This window comes from Pantherophis guttatus, chromosome 1, assembly GCF_059756535.1.
Source record: "Pantherophis guttatus breed Tessera chromosome 1, ASM5975653v1, whole genome shotgun sequence".
NCBI classification, from domain to species: Eukaryota; Metazoa; Chordata; class Lepidosauria; order Squamata; family Colubridae; genus Pantherophis; species Pantherophis guttatus.
In genome coordinates this window covers 265,026,022-265,045,847 of record NC_142063.1, presented here as the reverse complement: position 1 = coordinate 265,045,847, position 19,826 = coordinate 265,026,022, and the positions used below count along the sequence as shown (strand labels likewise).

The following is a 19,826-nucleotide window of genomic DNA, read 5'->3' as shown; positions in this document are numbered from 1 at the left end:
TAGACAGATAATTCTGTTCAAGCTTTGTATCCAAGTTACAAAGCTCTTCTAAGCATGCCTCTATTTACTGTAGCTTCTGAGACAATTTTCCCTCTTTTAAGAAAGAAACAAAACAAGCTGCTATAAAATGAGTTGGTGTCATAATTAATAAAATGCACATGAATGGGAAAGGAAGGCTTCGGCAGAGAGATTGTGTAGTACTCCCCTGAAAAGCTGAACTGAAAACAGAAAAACTGAGAACACCAGCATGTGTCAGGTTTAGGGGGCAGAATTATATTTAGTATAACTCTTTCCTTAAGTACAGCATTTATTTAATCAACCCTCCCTCAGTCCCCTTGGAAGTTTTATGATAGGGAATCTAATTTTTTCCCTTGCCTAATACCTTAAATAATCTGGCCCTGGAAACTAGGTCTGTTCTTATTTATGCAGCAGATTGGAACTAATTTTTGAGTCACTCAAATGCAGTTTCTACCAACTTGGTTCCCTCCCAAGTGTTGCATTGCAACTCCCACAACTGAGAGATGGCCATCACTTTGTCCTGGAGTTCCCATTCCTTTTTTTGAGCCAGATGTAAAAGGAGAAAGGGAAAATCAAACTAAAGATTACGTAATGTTGAATCTAAGCCAAGAACTTAGCCAAGTCTAATCCTATGATTTTGCAATCTTTTGAAATTCTATGCATTTCAAGAGAAATATTCGATCCAACAGTTATTTCAACTTCAAAGTGCCTTTTATGAGAAAACGCAGTGTGTATAACCATCAAACTTATAGATATGAAATGTGGCATGTCACAATTAAAAGACTGTCCTGGAGGTCATGGGCATATCTTTTCCAGCTCAAAGAATTATGTATATATTTATGTATATGTGTGGGGTCACTATCAATGATGCTACAAACCTATCTTTCTCAAAATAAGAATGCCTGGATGGGCAACTTGATCTCTGCATCACTCCAGAGTTTTGGGCTATTTCTAATATTTGAATTAAGGAGAAACTTCCTAACAGTGAGGACAATTAACCAGTGGAACAGCTTGCCTTCAGAAGTTGTAGGTGCTTCATCACTGGAGGTTTTTAAGAAGAGACTGGACAGTCACTTGTCTGAAATGGTATAGGGTCTCCTGCTTGAGCAGGGGACTGGACTAGAAGACCTCCAAGGTCCCTTCCAGCTCTATTCTGATTGAAATATTTAGGGGCATCATTTTCTTTTTGGTAATCTAAATACACGGATTTCTGCCCACTACAGCACAAGTTCATTGAGTCCTAGTCAGACTTCTGGAGCAGAGAAATCCATTTGCAAGATTTCTCAACTCTGGTAACATTAAGACATATGAACTTCAACTTCCAGAATTCCTCAGTCAGCATATGCTGGTTAGGGAATACTGGGAGTTGAAGACCACATATCTTAAAGTTGCCAAGGTTGAGAAACCCTTTATTAATTAATGTCTACAAGCATGAGTCAGAGTAGGCACTACCTTTTTTTAAAAAAAATAGTAATAGCCCCAGGGCCAGAACTGTTCTGCTGTACATGTATTGTTTTTAAAAATCATGGTAGGATCAGAAAGGGGTTGAAACTTTGAATCATTATGTCATTAAAAAAATTCTCCTTCATAATGAGAAGGATGGATGGATGGATGGATGGATGGAAGGAAGGATGGAAGGAAGGAAGGATGGATGGATTTAAAGGGAACAAAGCAAGGGGAAAATCCAACTTTTCTTTTCTCCACACAAGTCTCAGACCTTCAAACTCCTAGCGGTCAATGATGAAATATTTGAAATGGTTTTAATTATTATATTCTCAAAATTGCATTTCACAGAAAATTACTGTAGAGTGAAGGATTATTCTTACCTTATCAGACTGAGTGTTCTCATGTAGAATCCTAGCATCTATGGCAGCAGCCAGCAAATTATTTGCTGCAGTAATGGCATGAATATCACCAGTTAAGTGAAGGTTGAACTATATAGGAATGAAATATGAAAAAGACATTCTTTTTGCACACTCCATTAAACTAGTGTCAGTTGTTTCAACTCATCCAAACACTTTCACTTCTGGGATTAGTAGTTCAGATGAGCAGTTTGAAATATTATGGAATCATAACTGTCGTGGCTGAAGTGATTTACTACGCTAAGATGGTCCCAGTTCTCTGTTCAATAACTTAGTTCTCATGACCTAAGCAGAAATTCATACAGGAAAGTTGAAAATATTACTTTTTTAATGTGGCAGGCTGTGGGTGATTTGCACAGATCCATTTAGAAATCATTTTGATTTATGATTTGGATAAAGAGGAACAAAAATGACATGTGTTTTAAAATAACTGCATGAATCTACCTCAGACTCTATAAGAAATAAAAATCTGGGTGGCAATAAAGCTTTTCATATGTTTCAATAATTGAAAAGTTTAATTAATATCCCTGAGAAAATTAATCCAATGAATGAATTAATTAATGTCCGTGTGTCTGTCTGTATATCATCTACCTACATAATTTATATAGCCACACATCTCACAGAACAAGTGATTCTTACAAGTTAAAACAATCAATAAACACCCACAAATGTTATTGCAATTATTAACCATTAAAACATCTACAACTACAAAAAACAAAGCTAAAATAAAAATTAGAAGAAGGGACGTTGTCAATGACGCAGCCACCTCATTAGCTCACCCATTACCTTGGGTCCTCAGGCCAAGTCTTGAGTGACCTTCAGAAACTCAAAGAGATGAGGCCAACCTCACCTGAGTGGGGAGAATAGTCCACAATGTGGGCACCAATTCAGAGAAGGCCTGCTGTCTATGGTCCACTAAAAGTAGCTTCCTAGACGATGAAAACCATAACTTGCCCTCTCTACTAGATATAGCGAGACAGGCAGATGAAATCGGGGGAAGGTGATTCTCAAATAACCTGGCCCCATGCCATAACGGCTTTAAAGATCAACACCAGCACCTTGAATTGGGTCTGGAAACAAATTGGTAACCAAAGCAGCTCATGAAATGTAATCACTCGTGCCACTGCATTTTGACCAGATGAATTTTCCAGATGCTCTTCAAAGGCAGCCCCATGTAGAGTGCATTGCGGTAACTGAGACATGACTAGGGCATGAGTGACCGTGAGTAGAGCCACTTGATCTTGGATCACATGCAAACTGGTACACAAAAGGGCCTTGGTAGTACAGTGGTCTAAAGCACCCTGTTATTAGCACAGCTGCCTGCAATTACTGCAGGTTCGAATCTTACCAGGCTCAAGGTTGACTCAGCCTTCCATCCTTTCTAAGATAGGTTAAATGAGGACCCAGTTTGTGGGGGCAATAAGCTGACTTTGTATAAATATACAAAAGTATGAAGGCTATTGCTTAACGCGTTGTAAGCCGCCCTGAGTCTCCGGAGAAGGGCGGCATATAAATCAAATTAAAAAATAAAAATAAAAATGAAATTTTCAGGATGGACCTTGGTATAAGCAGAGGAAGGTTGATTTTTTTGGGTGGAAGACACAAATTAGGTGTCAATTCTTTCTAGGATTGCTTGGCTTAACCTTTCTCTTGTTGTGCCTGGATCTAGGATGTCCTTCAAAGCTACCAAAGATAAAATGTGCACTCCACCTCAGGCAGCAAATTATCTTGGCCCAAGCTGAAGTCATTATTTAAAAATTAAAGTTGGGGTGCTATTTAAATTAATTTCACAGAAAAACTACTCCTCCTTAATGCAGAGGACAATTAGGGCCTCTGCATTATTTAATTTTCCAAGGCAAAATATGTGTTTACCTCTTCCATGGGTATGACTTGAGCATATCCACCTCCTGCTGCTCCTCCTACACAACGAAGAGAATATGTTAGCAAACTCTGGAGGATAGCGGTCACAATTTCCCTTCATTTCAAGTTGACATTCCCTCCTTACTCAGCTCAGGATTATGATCAGGAAGCTAATCCAATTTCCTTATACCTCTGGTAGAACCTCTGGTCACGACTATAATTTGTTCCATAGCTTTGGTCGCAACCCGATTTGGTCCTAACTTGAACCTAACCAAAATTAATGCATAATTAATGCAGCAGCCACACGAGGTTGCTGTTGTTTGGTGCTTACAAGAAAAATGGCGTGGAAGGGGAAATAATCCGTGTCCGTGTTTGATCCTAACCCTAACGCATGTTTGATCGCCACCCGAGTATGTGTTCGTGACCAGATTCAAAAATTTTGTGATTTTTTTGGTTGTGGTCAGAAGCATTTGTAACCAGAGGTTCTACTGTATCAGATTTGGATTGCTTATTGTGTCCAGCATCTTTTGGGTCTGTGAGAACACCTCAAAAACCCCTGGAACAGGGTAAATGTTTGGCGAATTTGGAAGGGTTTGAAGGATTTCAGGCATTTGAGGGTCAAAACTCAGGAGACTACCAACACCTTTCTAGACTAACACATTGTATTAAAAAGCATCAGCTTTCCTCAACTATAGCTATAGGGATTTAATGAATGAAACAAATTTGTTCCTCTCAAATTGGGTTCCATTTCGTATGGGGAGGGGAGTTTAAGAAACAAATAGGGTGTCTAAAGCTTTGCAAAACTTAAGGTGATGTAATGAGCTGTGAAAATAGCCTTGAGAGAAAGGAATAAGAGTCATAACCTAGAACAGTGATGGCTAACCTTTTCTGGACCGAGTGCCCAAAGCGTGCATGCGCATGAAACCCCAAAATGCAATGTGCATGAGCCCCTGTGCATGCACCCTTCCCCTTGTGCATGTGAACGCCCCTATGTGCATGCATGCGCACCCCCACATGCGCCCGGCCCATGCGTGTTCCCATGCACCCTGCGCCACACGCATGCATGTGTGCCCCCTGCATGCCCCCTCCCCCGTGCATGCACAGCAGAGACCCGATGACCAGCTGGCTGGCTCACATGTGTGGCGCAGCTGAACTGGGGCAACAACTTGAGTGCCCACAGAGAGGGCACTGCGTGCCACCTGTGGCACACATGCCATAGGTTCGCCATCACAGGCCTAGAGAAGAGTCTGATAAACAAAATTTGAATCCAGAGGATTAATGGGGTGCAATAAGTGTCTTAGAAGAGATGTTTCCTAATTCTCTGGAAAGTAAAGGTAGGGAAGGGGGGAAGTGCGTTCACTTTCAAACTTGCAAGATGTTACTGCAACCTTAGAATAAGGGTAGTATTAATAGTCATGGTTTTGGTTTCTTGTCTGGACTACCTTACAAACTACTAAACCGGGGGTCTCCCCTGGTTGGCAACTTTAAGGTTTGTGGACTTCAATTCCCAGAATTCTCCAGCTAGCATGGAGGACCAAGGAATTCTGGGATTTGAAAAACCCAAGTCTTAAAGTTGCCATGTTTGGTGACTCCTGTGTTAAGCCATTTCAAAACGTCAATGACTTTTGGCTCTATCTCTTCTGCTAATAACATGATGTCACCAGCCAATCCTCCTGTGATTTTCAAAGGGAAATTACTGCCTGCTCTTAGATGAGGAGGTAATGCTTACCTTTGACACCAAACGTAGGTCCTTGAGAAGGCTGTCTCAGGCAGGCAAAGGAATTTATTTTAAGGGAGGCTGTCAGTGCTTGGACTAAGCCAATTGTCACAGTGCTCTTCCCTTCCCCAAGAGGTGTCGGGGTAATCCTAACAATATAAGACAATAAGTCACATTCCATCAATAAGGTTTGCTGGTTCTAGAGTAAATAAGAATATTTCAATCAAATAATTATATTTTACCATTCTTATGTAAAAATCATCCAGGCAGAAACATATGCCAATCATAGATTAAAACAGAAAGAATATAATCTAGGATGATATATAAATTAGACAACAATTAGTTCTGCTAGCTGTCCAGAAAGCCTGGTGATGCTCCTGTTCAGGCTCAGGTTTTGTCAGTGCGTGCAAGAAATGATTCCCTTTAGGTGTACTCCAGATTTTCCTTACCATTATGCCTGAAGAAGCTCTCTTCTCCAGGCAGAGCAATAAAAATGTGAGCTTTTGCTGTGCTGTTATTTGTTCAACAAATTAACTAGCTGTCCAGAATTCAATCAAACAGAGCTTAATAGCTCAATAGTACACCCAGTATTCCTTACTACAGCCCCTCAAATTTCTGATGAAATTATGATCTTAAAATATTTTAATTCAATATATTTTACTGGTGTCAAAGGAAATCACATGAACCATATGCTAACAATACTGCAATTGTATTTTTTAACAATTAACAATTTTCAGTGTATACCATTAATTTCACAAGTTCCCTATAAATTCATCCCCCAAAGAGAAATATAGGATTTTTCCAGTTTCCAATGCTCCTTGGCAATCTTTTGGGACTTAGAAAAACTGCAGTCTGGAGAGCTTGCTTAGAAAATGATGGATATTCCATTCTTACAGCCTGCCCAAGCACCATATTCTTCATCCACCTCCATCCTACTGATACTGTTCCTTGCAGACGATTGTGAAATATAAACAAATAAGTTCCTGCCTTCTCTGCAAAATCATTTCACTGTCTTTCTGATTTCTTAACCAATCCAATATTTATGCTCTGTGCCATTTTCATGATGACTGTCCACAAAAAAAAAAAAAAAGATAAGATGTGCTTCTTTAATACTACTCAATTTGAAAAGGATATCCTTTTGCAACATCCTCTGGGAAAAAAAACTAGATTATCAAACTAGACAGAGATGAAAAGGTAAACTAAAAGGTAAACTAAATTTCATCCAGTTCTTCCAATCAATTAATAATGTGGGCAACAATGAGAAGGCACCAAGGGGGGAAATGGCAATATATGCATTGTGATGTGACTGCACACATTATGTTGTTTCAAACATGGCATCATTGCTAAATATGACATTTTGGAAATTATACCACAGTGTGTTGTTGTCAAGTTGTCATAATCGTGACCTATTATGAAACCAATGATTAGTATTTTCCTTTTGAAATAAAAGTGCAGGCACAATGTGGCTCAGATTAGTGTACATCAGTTTAAAATACAGCATAGCATAACTGACTATAAATATTCAGTTCACCTCCCCAAATTTCTTGTGTTAAACACAATTTACATCTTTTGTGAGTTCAGTGCATTCAGAGAGATATACAAATATTCAGATTCAAGCTTAGAGTGTAATGAATGAATCTCTGGAGCAAGGTAGATTCTTTTCAAAATCCAACCTAAGTTTGAACTGGATTTTTTGTCTATTCCAAAAATACAACTAATTAATTTCCAAATGAGAATTAAAATGGAACTGCATCATGTAAGACATTTTATCAATTTTGTCACAAACTAAAATGTGGTCAGAATTTAATCCATCTTGGCTAAAAAGTATCTTTTATATTTAAAAAAAATATATTGAAAATATTCTAGATATTTTATTTTTATTAGCTAATATCAATCTAAAATCTAAGGGACTGGTTTGGACAAACTCAGCAGCACTTTTTCGTGTGGCTGTTGATAAAAATAGGATCACCAACATGATCACCAATGTCCAATGATGAATATGCCACAAGAAGAAGAAAAATATCAATCTAAATGTTAAAAAATTGTTTATTCTGTTGCATGCTGAGACACATTAAAATCATTATTCACAGTCAATGTTTCAAAATGTGTATTTATATTATTTAAAATAATTAAATTTCACTCAAACCCCTGCCCATTTTTATACCTGTCAAGCTATCAATCAATCAGATGATATGATTTTATACTGCTTCCATCATTTATTCCCAGCAGTTTTGAAGTTATGATTCTTTATAAATATTATTTTATTGATTGTTTTAGAAAAGGATATAAATCACAATACATGAAAGACATATAAAGAGAATTAAGAGTAGAAAGAAATAAGTAAACACATGGTCTATAATGTCATAAAGGTTATAGTTTTTCAATATATCCTTAATTACTACAAAGTAATAAAAATGAGTACAATACAGGCATATCTCAGAGACACTGGGGGTTCAGTTCCAGACTAGCACAATAAAGCAAATATCACAGTAAAATGAGTCACACAAATGTTTTGGTTTCCCAGTGCAGATAAAAGTTATGTTTACAGTGTACTGTAGCTTACTAACTGTGCCCCAATGTACATACCTTAATTAAAAAAATATTTTATTGCTAAAAATTACTAATCATCACCTGACCTCCAGTGAATCATAATCTTTTTGCTGGTGAAAGCGAAGCACAATAAAACAAAGTCCAACAAAAGAAGGTATGCCTGTAGGTTTCCCTTTTTTTAAAGGCAATGTATAAATAGCCACCTGTCTTCAATTTTGTAAACATATAACAGGAAATTTAAGGCTGAGTTTGAACCTTTTAAAAAAAATAGGAAATATAAGACTTTAAAAAGTACTAATATGATGTAGAGTAAAGTGATAAAAATGAATGCATGACTAAGAGTCTTTTGGTGAATCAAAATTGAGGGGGATGTGTGTAGAAAGAAAAAGTTGTTTTCCTATCTGATGTAACACTTATGGAAATTATCAGTGCTTATTTAACAGAATTAGACCTGCCTTCTCTAGGATGCCATTGTTCAGATATGTTAAACATCCGGTCCCATAATTCCCATGTAAAGAGGAATTGTTTCTATTTAGCTGTAAAAACACTGACCACCATAAATTTGCATTGCAATCAGTGCATTTCTGCAGAGAGATTTCAAAACTACCCAAGCTATTCATCTGGGGCATCTTTTATCAGCCAGAGAAAATTCAAGTTAAAAACCAAACAAAACTAAATTACATTTTCATTCACATCATTCCCACTCCATTTCTAATAGAAAACGCTTGCCAAGATATGCTACATTTAACTGTTTAAATCTGTGGTACTTTAGCAAATGCAGTGAAATAAGTAGTTTATTTAAGGTATGTGACACTGCGGATTACATTTTCATTCCCAGGGATATACAAGCATTCAGGCAGAAGTGAGCCAAAAGCGGTAACTCCTATTTCATGACCTCCTAAAGACTCAAGCAAGAAATCCACCTCTAATTAGAAACATATTTCCCTGAACTGCAGAAATTTTGCAAAAGGTCCAGCTGTCCGTGGTAGGCTACATTTGCTTTGGGTGAAAGATGCAATCAGAAATATTTTTTTAATTTTATCTTTTAAAAGAACAGGATATTTCGTCTATCGTTGTTTAACAAAAAAACATGCTATGTAACAATTTTGTGAGCTCAGAAAAATCAATGTTTTCTGATAGTCTGAATTTCCCAATAGGGCCAAGGGAACCAAGTCACAGGAGCCTAGTAGGAGATTGTTTTCAGTTCCTATCTCTCAGCACAGCTTTTCTATCTGATGATCTCTTGATGTTGGAAAGGGAACATTCTGTAAATGTAACATTTTATATTTGCATTCTGTCCAAAGAGGACAGTTTAAAGAGAACATGAAAGAAAAAAGAAGCATACATGTAGTCCTCACTTAATGTTCTGCCCCAGCTACAGACCCCAAAGAACGCAGCACATTCGAAGTCTGTACAAACCTTAGTTTACTAAATTAAATCAGTTTTTTTCAAACAAAGGCTGTTAATTAATTTTCTTAACAGCCTACAAGAATCCAAAGAATAAATAATCGTAATCTTACTATGATGGCAGAAAGCCCAGAAGCAATTTGCAGGAAACTGATAAAAGAACTAAGATCAAGACGCGAAGGAGAGTGAACGAAGTTGTTCCCTGCAAATTGCCTCAGTCGTCATCCTTCCTTAAATAGGCTAAGGGAGTGGCCAATTAGCCCCAAGCCCTACTCTTGAGGAGACCTCCTACTGAGAAGCCACTCCTGCCTTTTGGCAGCTCTGCGCGCCCATGCATCGAGAAGAAGCTCCTCCTCTTCTTCCTCTTCACTTATGGGAGCTTCTGGAGGTTCTGAAGGCCCTGGATGAATCCCTGCCTCTGGCACCACATCTTCTCCAGCCTCCTCATTGTCTGACTCGAGTGCCAGCTGTACAGGCTGCTGGCGCAGCATCACACCAGCCTCCTCACTGTCGGAATTCGCTACTAGCTGCACAGTCAGCTGATGGGCCACAACACTTAACGAGACCGATCGCTTAGTAACTGTTTGAAGTTATGATGGGCCCCTAAAATGGTACTTATGACCTAATTTTGAAATTCTAGTAGCTGCTCCCTACAATCATATGATTGCACTCTGGATTCTTGGCAACCAGCTCACTTTTACAGCTGTTTGCAGTGTACCGCAGTCATTAATTTCAATTTTTGATGTTTTTTCTGGTTTCCAGCATTTACTTAGTTTCTGGCAAAAAGAATGCCACTGCATACAATGGATTCCATTACTGCATTCACCTAACAAAAAAGGTTACAAAATCAGGAATGGTCACATGATCACCAACTTAATGGCTGCAATGACTTATGACTGTAATTATGATTGATTGGTGATAAAGAACTAGATATGAATTTTGGAACATTCTGCAATATTCTAAAACGAAAACGTGTACACTTTGGTGCCATTTACTGTTTATCTGGGTTTATGGAGCCCTGGTCAGGTAGCCCATCACATCCAAAAAAACTTAAGTGTGACACAGCAAAAATTGTTGACAGCTTCCTTATTTGCTAAAGGCAGCATTCATGGAATAAGTAGCACCTACTAGAAAATTAAAGATAGAATGTATTTTTTTAAAAAAAATTGATTTATATGCCGCCCTTCTCTGGAGACTCAGGGCGGCTTACAATGTGCTAAGCAATAGCCTTCATTCTTTTTTATATTTATACAAAGTCAGCTTATTGCCCCCACAAACTGGGTCCTCAATTTACCTACCTTAGAAAGGATGGAAGGCTGAGTCAACCTTGAGCCTTGGCGAGATTCGAACCTGCAGTAATTGCAGGCAGCTGTTCTTAATAACAGGGTGCTTTAGACCACTGTACTACCAAGGCTCTTGGTATTGAAAATTTTTCGTATTGAAAAATTAAGCATATTTATATGCTTATTGGATTTATGTGCTACCTACTGTATCTCATCTAGAGATAAACAAACACACACACGGGTACAGTAGCTCACTGCAAGATAGGCAGCAAATAAATATAACAAATAAATAATAATAAATATAAAGCCATGTAACAATGGGCCTTCATAATCACAGCAATGAGACAGGACAGGAGGGCGTATAGTTGAAAACAAAGGAGAACAACAAAAGATGCAACTCTGGCATGGAGTCCTAATTCTCAACCAGCTATTTAGCATGTGTTGCTAATTACCTCCAGGGTTGACTGGAACCAAAGTGAGCTCTAAGTTAATAAATAGTGCAAAAAAACCACCTATTGATAACTGGGGACATTTAAAGTGAACACAAGCATCCATTAATGCAGGCTCTTTATTTCTTACATAATATTTTATGGCTTGATTTGTAAGAGAGACAAACTACCGTATTTTTCAGAGTATAAGATGCACCTTCCCCCCCCCCAAAAGAGGCTGAAAATTTGGGTGCGTCTTATACTCCGAATGTAGCTTTTTTGAAGTTTTTTTCCAGCCCTAGCGAGGCACTAATGAGGCACTAGCGAGCGATCTTACCAGTTTTGCTGCTCCCTCGACTCTTCCCTGTGCTTTAACGTGAAGTGATCTCCATGCTTTGCTCCGACTCTCAGCTGTTCTTTAGAAGCTTTTTTTCAGCCCTAACTAGGTGCTAGCAGAGTGAAGCGATCCCTCCCCCCCCACCGCTTTGCCTGCTTTTCTCATTGCTTCTTCCTCTCAGCTGTGCCTTAGAAGCTGTTTTTTATCCCCAAGCAGGGGATAAAAAACCAGCAAAATAATGTGCTGAAGCTGACCAGACTAAGGACGCTAGCCAGATGAATACCTGGTAGGCAGATTTTTTTTCCTATTTTCTTCCCCCAAAACCAAGCTGTGTCTTATACTCTGGTGCCTCTTAAACTCTGAAAAATACGGTAGGTCCTCATGCCGTGACTTAAGCTTCTGCTTTGGGAGAGCTGATCAGAGCAATCACAGTAATCCGTAATTATTGTTGTCTCAGGAAAAGGTAACTTTGGCTTTCCCTTCCGGAATTGCTCCTCAGAAAACTTGCAGTTAACTTGTAAGTAGCAAATTTAACATGTGCTTTGAAGACCAATCATTGCATGGTGGTTAAAGTGTTGTGACTAGTGCCAGGGAGACTCAGGTTCTAGTCTATCCTCATTTACCTAAATTCAGTGGTTGATTTTAGGCCAGTACCTCACAAGGATATTATTGTGAGGAAAAACGGAAAGTGGAGCTCCACAATATGTTTGCCTTCTTAAGCTACTAAACAAAAGGCAGACACACAAACAAGTGATAAATATGAATGGTGGCAAACATTCCTCTCAATGAATGAAAGAAATGCAAGGCTGCTCAGGATAATTCACATACATTAATAATGCAAGAGAAAGAGGGAAGAAAAAAGTTTTAAATGTTGCAGATGGGACCATCTCATTCAATAAATGAAAACTGCTAAAAGCAATTGCATTCTTTTTGCCAATGACGTAAAAATATTCAATACTACAGATAATTCTGTTGTTTTGCAAAATGATCTCGACTATGTGTCTGAATGGTCATCTATTTGGCAACTTCAAATTTTGATTAATAAATGCTCTGACTTACATATTGGTAAACGTAATCAGAATGTCAAATATAAGCTAGGAGGCATTGATTTAGCAGATGACCCTCACTTTGTCAAGGACCTCGGTGTACTTATCTCTGACAACCTGTGCTCCAAAGTTTACTGTAACAATGTTGCTAAAAAAGCATTAAGAGTTGTAAATTTAATTTTGCGAAGCTTTTTTTCTGGAAACATTGTATTGCTAATTATAGCTTATAAAACTTATGCTAGACCAATCTTAAGAGTATTGTTCAACTGTTTGGAATCCCCATCATATATCTGACATCAGTACAATCGAGCAGGTTCAGAAGTATTTCACTAGAAAAGTCTTGCACTCTTCTGTACACAATTGAATTCTCTACGCTACTAGGCTCGAAATTCTCAGTTTGGATAAGTTAGAACTGCGTCACTTGCGGTCAGACCTAGGTATTGCATACAAATTTTACGTAGTAATACTTTACCTGTAAATGACTTTTTCTGTTTTAACCACAATAATATGCCCGTGAACAACCGCTTTAAACTCAATGTAAATCATTCTAAACTTGACTGTAAAAAATAGGATTTCTGTAATAGAGTTGCCGAAGTCTGAAATGCTCTACCTGATTCAGTTGTCTCAGCTACAAATTTTCAGTTTCAGTCACAAATTGACTTCCGTGGACCTTATTTCATACTTAAATGGTCAGTAGAGGGGGCGTGCATAAGTGCACTAATGTGCCAATCGTCCCTGTCATTGTATTTTTTTTCTTTTATTCTTGTTCTCGTTTTTGTTTGACAAAATTCTAATAAATAAATAAAAATACAGGCTGCATTTTGTTATCTAAGCAAAAGTAAGGGGAATATATTTATTAAACTATTTCTTACCCAGCAACCAGTACATATTTTCCATCTGGCTGATCTTTCAACCTTTCCAGCAGAGAAAGACGTACTTTGGCTTTGGTTTGGCCATAGATTTCAATTTCTTCTGTGAGCAATCCTATCTCTTTGGCAAGAATATGGATAGGTTTTGGAGCCTGTCCCCTGGAAATTTCAATATCACTGCAAAAGCAAACAAATTAAAAATAGGTATGTATAGGTGAGTGGATATACAATTGGCCACAAAGAACTTACATTTTAAGACATCTAGATCAGCGGTGTCAAACTCATGTGTTCAGGGTGGCATCATGTGATGTATCGGGACTTTTTTCCCCTTTGCTAAAGCAGGTGTGGGCGTGGCCAGCATGTGACACATCCGGCCCACAGGCCGGGAGTTTGACAGCCCTGACTTAGATCTTTCAAATCATTTTCTACCTTCAGTTTACCTTTGTGGAAATGATCTTGGGGGAAGATCTTTGTGCTCCAGGAATGTTGAAGAAACAATATATTGAGTTGCTAAATAAGTCCTTTTCCTGTGGCTGAACTGAATTCTGAAGCTGCCTACATAGGTGTGTCATTTGCCTCTTCTCTCTCAACTTATCATTGCTGGATAATCAAGATGGAAATTTTTCAGTGGACTTCCTATACATGTAAGTTTGGTTTCTCTGAGACATTTAGAAAAATACATAATGCAAGCTTCTGCCCAGTGCAGGGACCTACTACACAGCCACGCCGACAGAAGACCACCCAGCCACATATTTGAAAGCCAAGCCAAAGTCAACCACCCACCAAGGCAGTTTCTTGGATTACTGGGCAGATTTTATCATTAAGAAAATCTTCTTGATGTCCAACTAAAAAAGACTTCCCTGAAATTTAACCTTAATTGTTCCTTATCTTTTCTTTTGGAATCATGGATCAAATTTGCTCTTTTACTGATAGCCTTCAAATACTTGAAGGAAGCTATTTTGTCTCCCAACCAGCTTTCCTAGCGCAAATATTGATTTTGAGACTGCAAATAAATTTTAGCAAGCAGGCAAATTTGCAAATAAGGAGAATCAACTTTGTGCTTTGAATCGTACCAGTGTTATGCACACAGAAACACATTTCTGATTTGTGTTTTAAAATTGGTATGCTTTCCATTTTTGATAATACATTTATTAAATCAGAAGCAATTGCAAGACTTCTATAATCATCTGGAAATGAATATACTTATAAGGAGTTTTTATGCTAGAGAAAATAGTTTTCTTTTTTTAAAAAAAAGAGAGAATGTAGTTATTTCCAAGAGTATTAGGTTTCTGTATTAAGAAAACAAAACCAAGCCAACTATCTGAAGAAATTCTCAAACATTCCCATATGAAATTTCCCACTAAGGAAAATTATACTAGATTCCCTCCAGCCTGATTCATACACAATTCCTCTAGAGAATAATAAAGACTTTAATGTTCTGTCATATCATGTGTAATACATACATAGATGTAATTGCTTAAAAAAGAAAGTTTCCTCTGTGTTTAAGCAAATCATATATTGACTGTACCCTTCTGTCTCCTCTTATTATACTTGCCAAAGTGCTATGTGTGAAATGGGCTCCTCTATTCATATTGCCACTGGCATTAGTCTAAGCCCGTGATGGTGAACCTATGGCACGCATGCCACAGGTGGCACGCGTAGATATATCTGTGGGCACGCGAGCTTTGCCCTAGCTCAGCTCCAGCGTGCATCGGCCAGCTGATTTTCAGGCCTTCTGGGCCTATTGGAAGTCAGGAAACGGGCTGTTTCTGGCCTCTGGAGGGCCTCCAGGTATGTATGTGAGAAAGGCCATTTTCGCCCTCCCCAGGCTCCAAGAAAGCCTCTGGAGCCTGGGGAGGTCTACTGGGCCCACCATGCCATCACGTGCCAAAAGTGGGGATCATGGGGGGGAGGGGTTTGCACGCACGCATGTGCAGGGCACATTGAATTATGAGTGGGGGCACACGCACACATGACCCCCCGCACTCCCCCCGCTTTTGGCACGCAACGACAAAAAGGTTAGCTGGTCTAAGCTAAAATGCATAATTTTAATATGCAACTTTCTCACTATACTACCTTGTTCTGAGGAAGAGTGAAGATCAATGCAAAATGAGCCCCCAATCACATGAAGATAGGGAGCTGCCTTCACCTAATCAGACTGCTAGTCCATGTCATGTGACTGACACTGGCAGCATGCTTCTAAGATTTTGGGCAGGAATTCTGAAGACTGAACTTGGGAACTATCGCATGTAGACAATGTACCCTTTCCCTGAGCTTCCTCCATCCAACTGTAAAGGTCCTGTACCACAGCCTGAATCTTGAGACAAGAAGAACCATGTATGTATGTACTATATGTATGTATGTAAATTATCACAAATATGCAGTTCTTATTCATAAAAGCAAAATCTCCCTCAAGTTGAGCTTGACTCCTGATGACTTTATGAATTGTTCCTATAGTTTTCTTTGCAACAATATGGAAGCGGGTTGCTATTGAGCTCTTCTTCTAATTTCCCAATCTAATCTGTAGTCCTGGGATTTCCTAGTGATTCCAATTAAAATAATAACCAAGCTCAATCCTGCAGCTTTTTAAAGATCACTCAGGGTTGATAGGTGCTGGCCAGTCCACATTTACAAAAAATACAATTTTGCCAGATTAAAAACTGAAGGCAACTTCTAATGACTTGATTAATGCCATCTTGTCTGCCTTAGAGTTTTGTTTCAGCAGAATGAACCTGCAGTCCTTAGAGAAATTAGAATAAATTGAACAAGACAAGCAAGTTATACTCATGTTTTAGCAAATGTTGTGCTTTAATACATAGAATCCTGCTTGAAAATAATTTGCTACGCAGTTCCTACCTGGGAACAGGTGAAATGGGCTGTAGATTCAAACAACTGAGATTCCATTCCTTAGACTGCTGGGCTGCTATCTGTAGCTCACTGAGTTTTACCAAGTTCTTTCAAGAAGAAAAGAGATAAAAATACTTTGCTTTAGTACAATTGCAATATATATACTGCTCAAAAAAATAAAGGGAACACAAGCAGAAGACATCCGAGATCTGAATGAATGAAATAGCCTTATTAAATACTTTGTTCTTTACATACAGTAGTTTATACACTGCTCAAACAACTAAAGGGAACACAAAACTACTGTATGTAACGAACAAAGTATTTAACAAGGCTATTTTATTCATTCAGATCTCAGATGTCTTCTGCTTGTGTTCCCTTTATTTTTTTGAGCAGTGTAGTTTCAATCTCACTTTTTGGGATACAGTATGTACTTCCAGAGACTATTTTTTTCTTTGCAAATGGAGGGTATGAAAGATATTTTATAGGGAATGAAGCCTGAAGCAAGGACTCACTTGTGCCCTCCAAGCCTGTTCCACTTGCCTGCTGACTTTTATAATCCCTTTGAAATTTGAGGCACTTTGCCATGTTTTCAATTTACATATCTTTTTTTTTCCTTCCTGTTTCATGTTATTACTATTCCTCAGTGCATAGTGTTAAGACTCAGCACAAAAGGCATCTTAATACCATTGTAAGGCTGGTATTGAATCTGGGGGAAAAGATGCAAAAAGAATCTTGTAAAAAAATTGTACATGTGCAGAAGTTATCGCTGGTACCCAGACAGATTCTGACCATGAGTATTTTATTAGTATTTGTAATTCTAACCTGAATTTGGATATCTTTCTTTCCTTATCCTTTTCCTTCCATGCTGGTTGAATGCTTGAACAGAGAACCTGCCTTTCATTTTGTTCCTGTTACATAAAGAGTCACCACGGGACTTACTAACCTGCATGCATATTGCCAATGCCAGATGTTCTACAGCCTCACCTAGATTGAAATCATTGCCTCTTGTTGGATGTCCACGAAAAGCTTTCTGTCCTGAAAATGAAAAAGAATTGCACCCATGAATCCAGCAGCCTCTTCTTGTGGGAAGATCTTTGGAAAAAAGCTGCAAGAAGATAATTGACACCATTAGCTAAATTGCTGCTGAGCAAAGGTGCCATATGCATTACAGAAAGCATAGAAACACATCAACATGTAAATACAAGACAAACAGACAAAAGTGGGGTGAAATACTGTATATACTGAATATATAATTATTCCAAAGGTAAAGGATTTTTTTCAGTGTAGGAGTGCCAATTGATAGCATGTATCACAAAGCAATGATGACTTCTCTTACATTAACTTGGCTGAGAAGTTTTTTCCAACCACATAACAGTAACAATAAACTGTTAGGTGCTGACACATAAATATTTGCATGATTTAACCCTGCAGAGATGATTGGGAAGAAACAGGAGAAGCTTGTAGACTTCAGAATCACCTTCCCAGTATAGGTAGCCCTCACTTAACAACTGGTTGCTTAGCAACCATTCAAAGTTATGATGGTACCCCACCCCTCTCAAAAAAGAAAGGCTACTTATGGCCCAGTTCCGGAGTTTTGATAGCTGCACACATCTCCAGTACATGACTGCATTCTGGGTGCTTGGCAACTGGCTCAACTTTACAGCTGGTTGTAGGGCCCCCTGATCATGTGACTGCAATTTATAATATTTTTTTGCCGGTTTCTGACCTTTTCTGTCAGTTTCTAGTAATAATGTCCATAGGAATACACTTGCATCTATTGATAATTATGGCGTTTGCTTCACAACCACCCCATAAAAATCATAAAATCGAATCTGGTCATGTGGGTGCCTCAGTTTATAGCCATCATGATTTACAACAGAAATTCCAGGCTTCATAAGTCAAGGACTATCTGTACCTGCTTCTCCTGCTACTGAAAGCAGTAATAAAATCAGAAACGGCACAACTGTTGCTAACATGCTCTGAAGGACTGCATTAACATATTTTGTGACACACTTTTTCTGAATGCTTTGCACAGCTGCATTAAATGCCATTCCTGTAATATGAGTACTTTCTGTGCTTTTACCATTTCTCCCTCCTGCCACCTTAACAGTTACAATTAAACTGGAAGTTTTTAGAGGGTCTCTGAAGGAAAATAATCCTCTCATACATGGGCCTCATCCAAATTCTCATCACTACCAGCAAGACTTTTACTTGGAAGAGTAACCAAATAATCTCCCCAGCCTTCTCCAAATCAATTGGATTAAAACTCAATTGGATTACAACAACATGACCTCCTGTTTGTTATTGGGTTGGACTGTCCCCAGCAAGTTTCAAAAAGAAGCTATGGTGTTCCTTGGAAGCCTTCTGTTACAAAAAGGCTAAATAGTGCAACTTTCATCAGGGTGACAAATAGTTTTGGATAAAGGAATTATTTCCAGTGTTGACATGAAACAATTTAAAATATGCCATAGCACAGATATATTTTCTTTTCTTTTTGCCATGTATTAATTCAATAATTGAGCACTATCTAGTTTATCTGCAAAATACATAGATGATACATAGACCTATTTGCTTTCCACTCATATGGAATATATAAGTATATATATGTATACATATATATGTATTGGAACTGCTTTGTAACTGTAATGAAGTCAGCTAGTCATCTTTCAGGTACACCTGTATTGTGACTGAGAAAAATAGAAAATATCAAGCATCATTCAATTCACTTTTGCCTAATATAAAATCTACTATCTCCAAAGATGATTTCAATTGCATGCAACAGGAATTAAATGTGTATAACAAGGCCAAGCTTCATTTATCCAGGTATAAATGACTAAATTGCTGGGGGATAAACTCGCATCTCTCAGCTTGCAAACTCCCTCATGGGGTTGATGTAAATGAAATATGTTTTGTAAATATAAAAATACTGTCAAAACACAAATACTGGCCAGATAAATAATTGTGCTCATTTTTATTCTTATTTATTTTGCTTGTAGTACAAGAAGTAATGGAACGTGTAAGATACAGGTACTCCTCAACTTACAACAACAACTGAGCCCAAAATTTCTTTTGCTAAGTGAGACAGTTGTTAAGGGAGTTTTGCCCCATTTTACGACCTTTCTCGCCATACTTTTTAAGTGAATCACTGTAATTGTTAAGATAGTAACATGGTTGTTAAGTGACTCTGGTTTACCCATTGATTTTGCTTGTCAGAAGGTCACAAAAAGAATATGAAAGGATACAAAAACTAACAACAACTGTCTCACTTAGCAACAGAAATTTTGGGCTCAATTGTGGTTATAAGTCGAAGACTACCTGTACCTTAAGACCCTGGGACACTGCAACCGTCATAAATATGAGTCAGTTGCCAAGCATCTGAATTTTGATCACATGATTATGGGGATGGGGCAATGGTTGTAAGTGTGAAAAATGATCATAAGTCACTTTTTTCAGTGCCATTGTAATTTCAAATGGTCACTAAGAAAATTGTTGTAAGTAGACCACCAGCTGTATGTAGAATGGATCCGAGTCAGCTTTCCTGCCTGCTTTGTCCTACTGATAACTCCTTTTAATTAAGCCATAAAATAAATACAATGGATCAT

General features: G+C 38.2%; 1 protein-coding gene across 2 annotated transcripts in view; it reads right to left on the bottom strand.

Moving 5' to 3' along the window:
• Positions 1–19,826, bottom strand: part of MTHFD1L (methylenetetrahydrofolate dehydrogenase (NADP+ dependent) 1 like) — a 122,060-nt gene that overhangs the window by 76,225 nt on the left and 26,009 nt on the right. For both annotated transcript variants that reach the window (XM_034419016.3, XM_034419015.3), the window contains exons 9-14: positions 17,168–17,259; positions 16,234–16,331; positions 13,381–13,554; positions 5,470–5,606; positions 3,753–3,799; positions 1,845–1,952 (exon numbers count right to left, since the gene is read on the bottom strand). In XM_034419016.3, the coding sequence (XP_034274907.2) occupies positions 1,845–1,952; positions 3,753–3,799; positions 5,470–5,606; positions 13,381–13,554; positions 16,234–16,331; positions 17,168–17,259 (656 nt within the window). The remainder of the gene's footprint in view (positions 1–1,844; positions 1,953–3,752; positions 3,800–5,469; positions 5,607–13,380; positions 13,555–16,233; positions 16,332–17,167; positions 17,260–19,826) is intronic.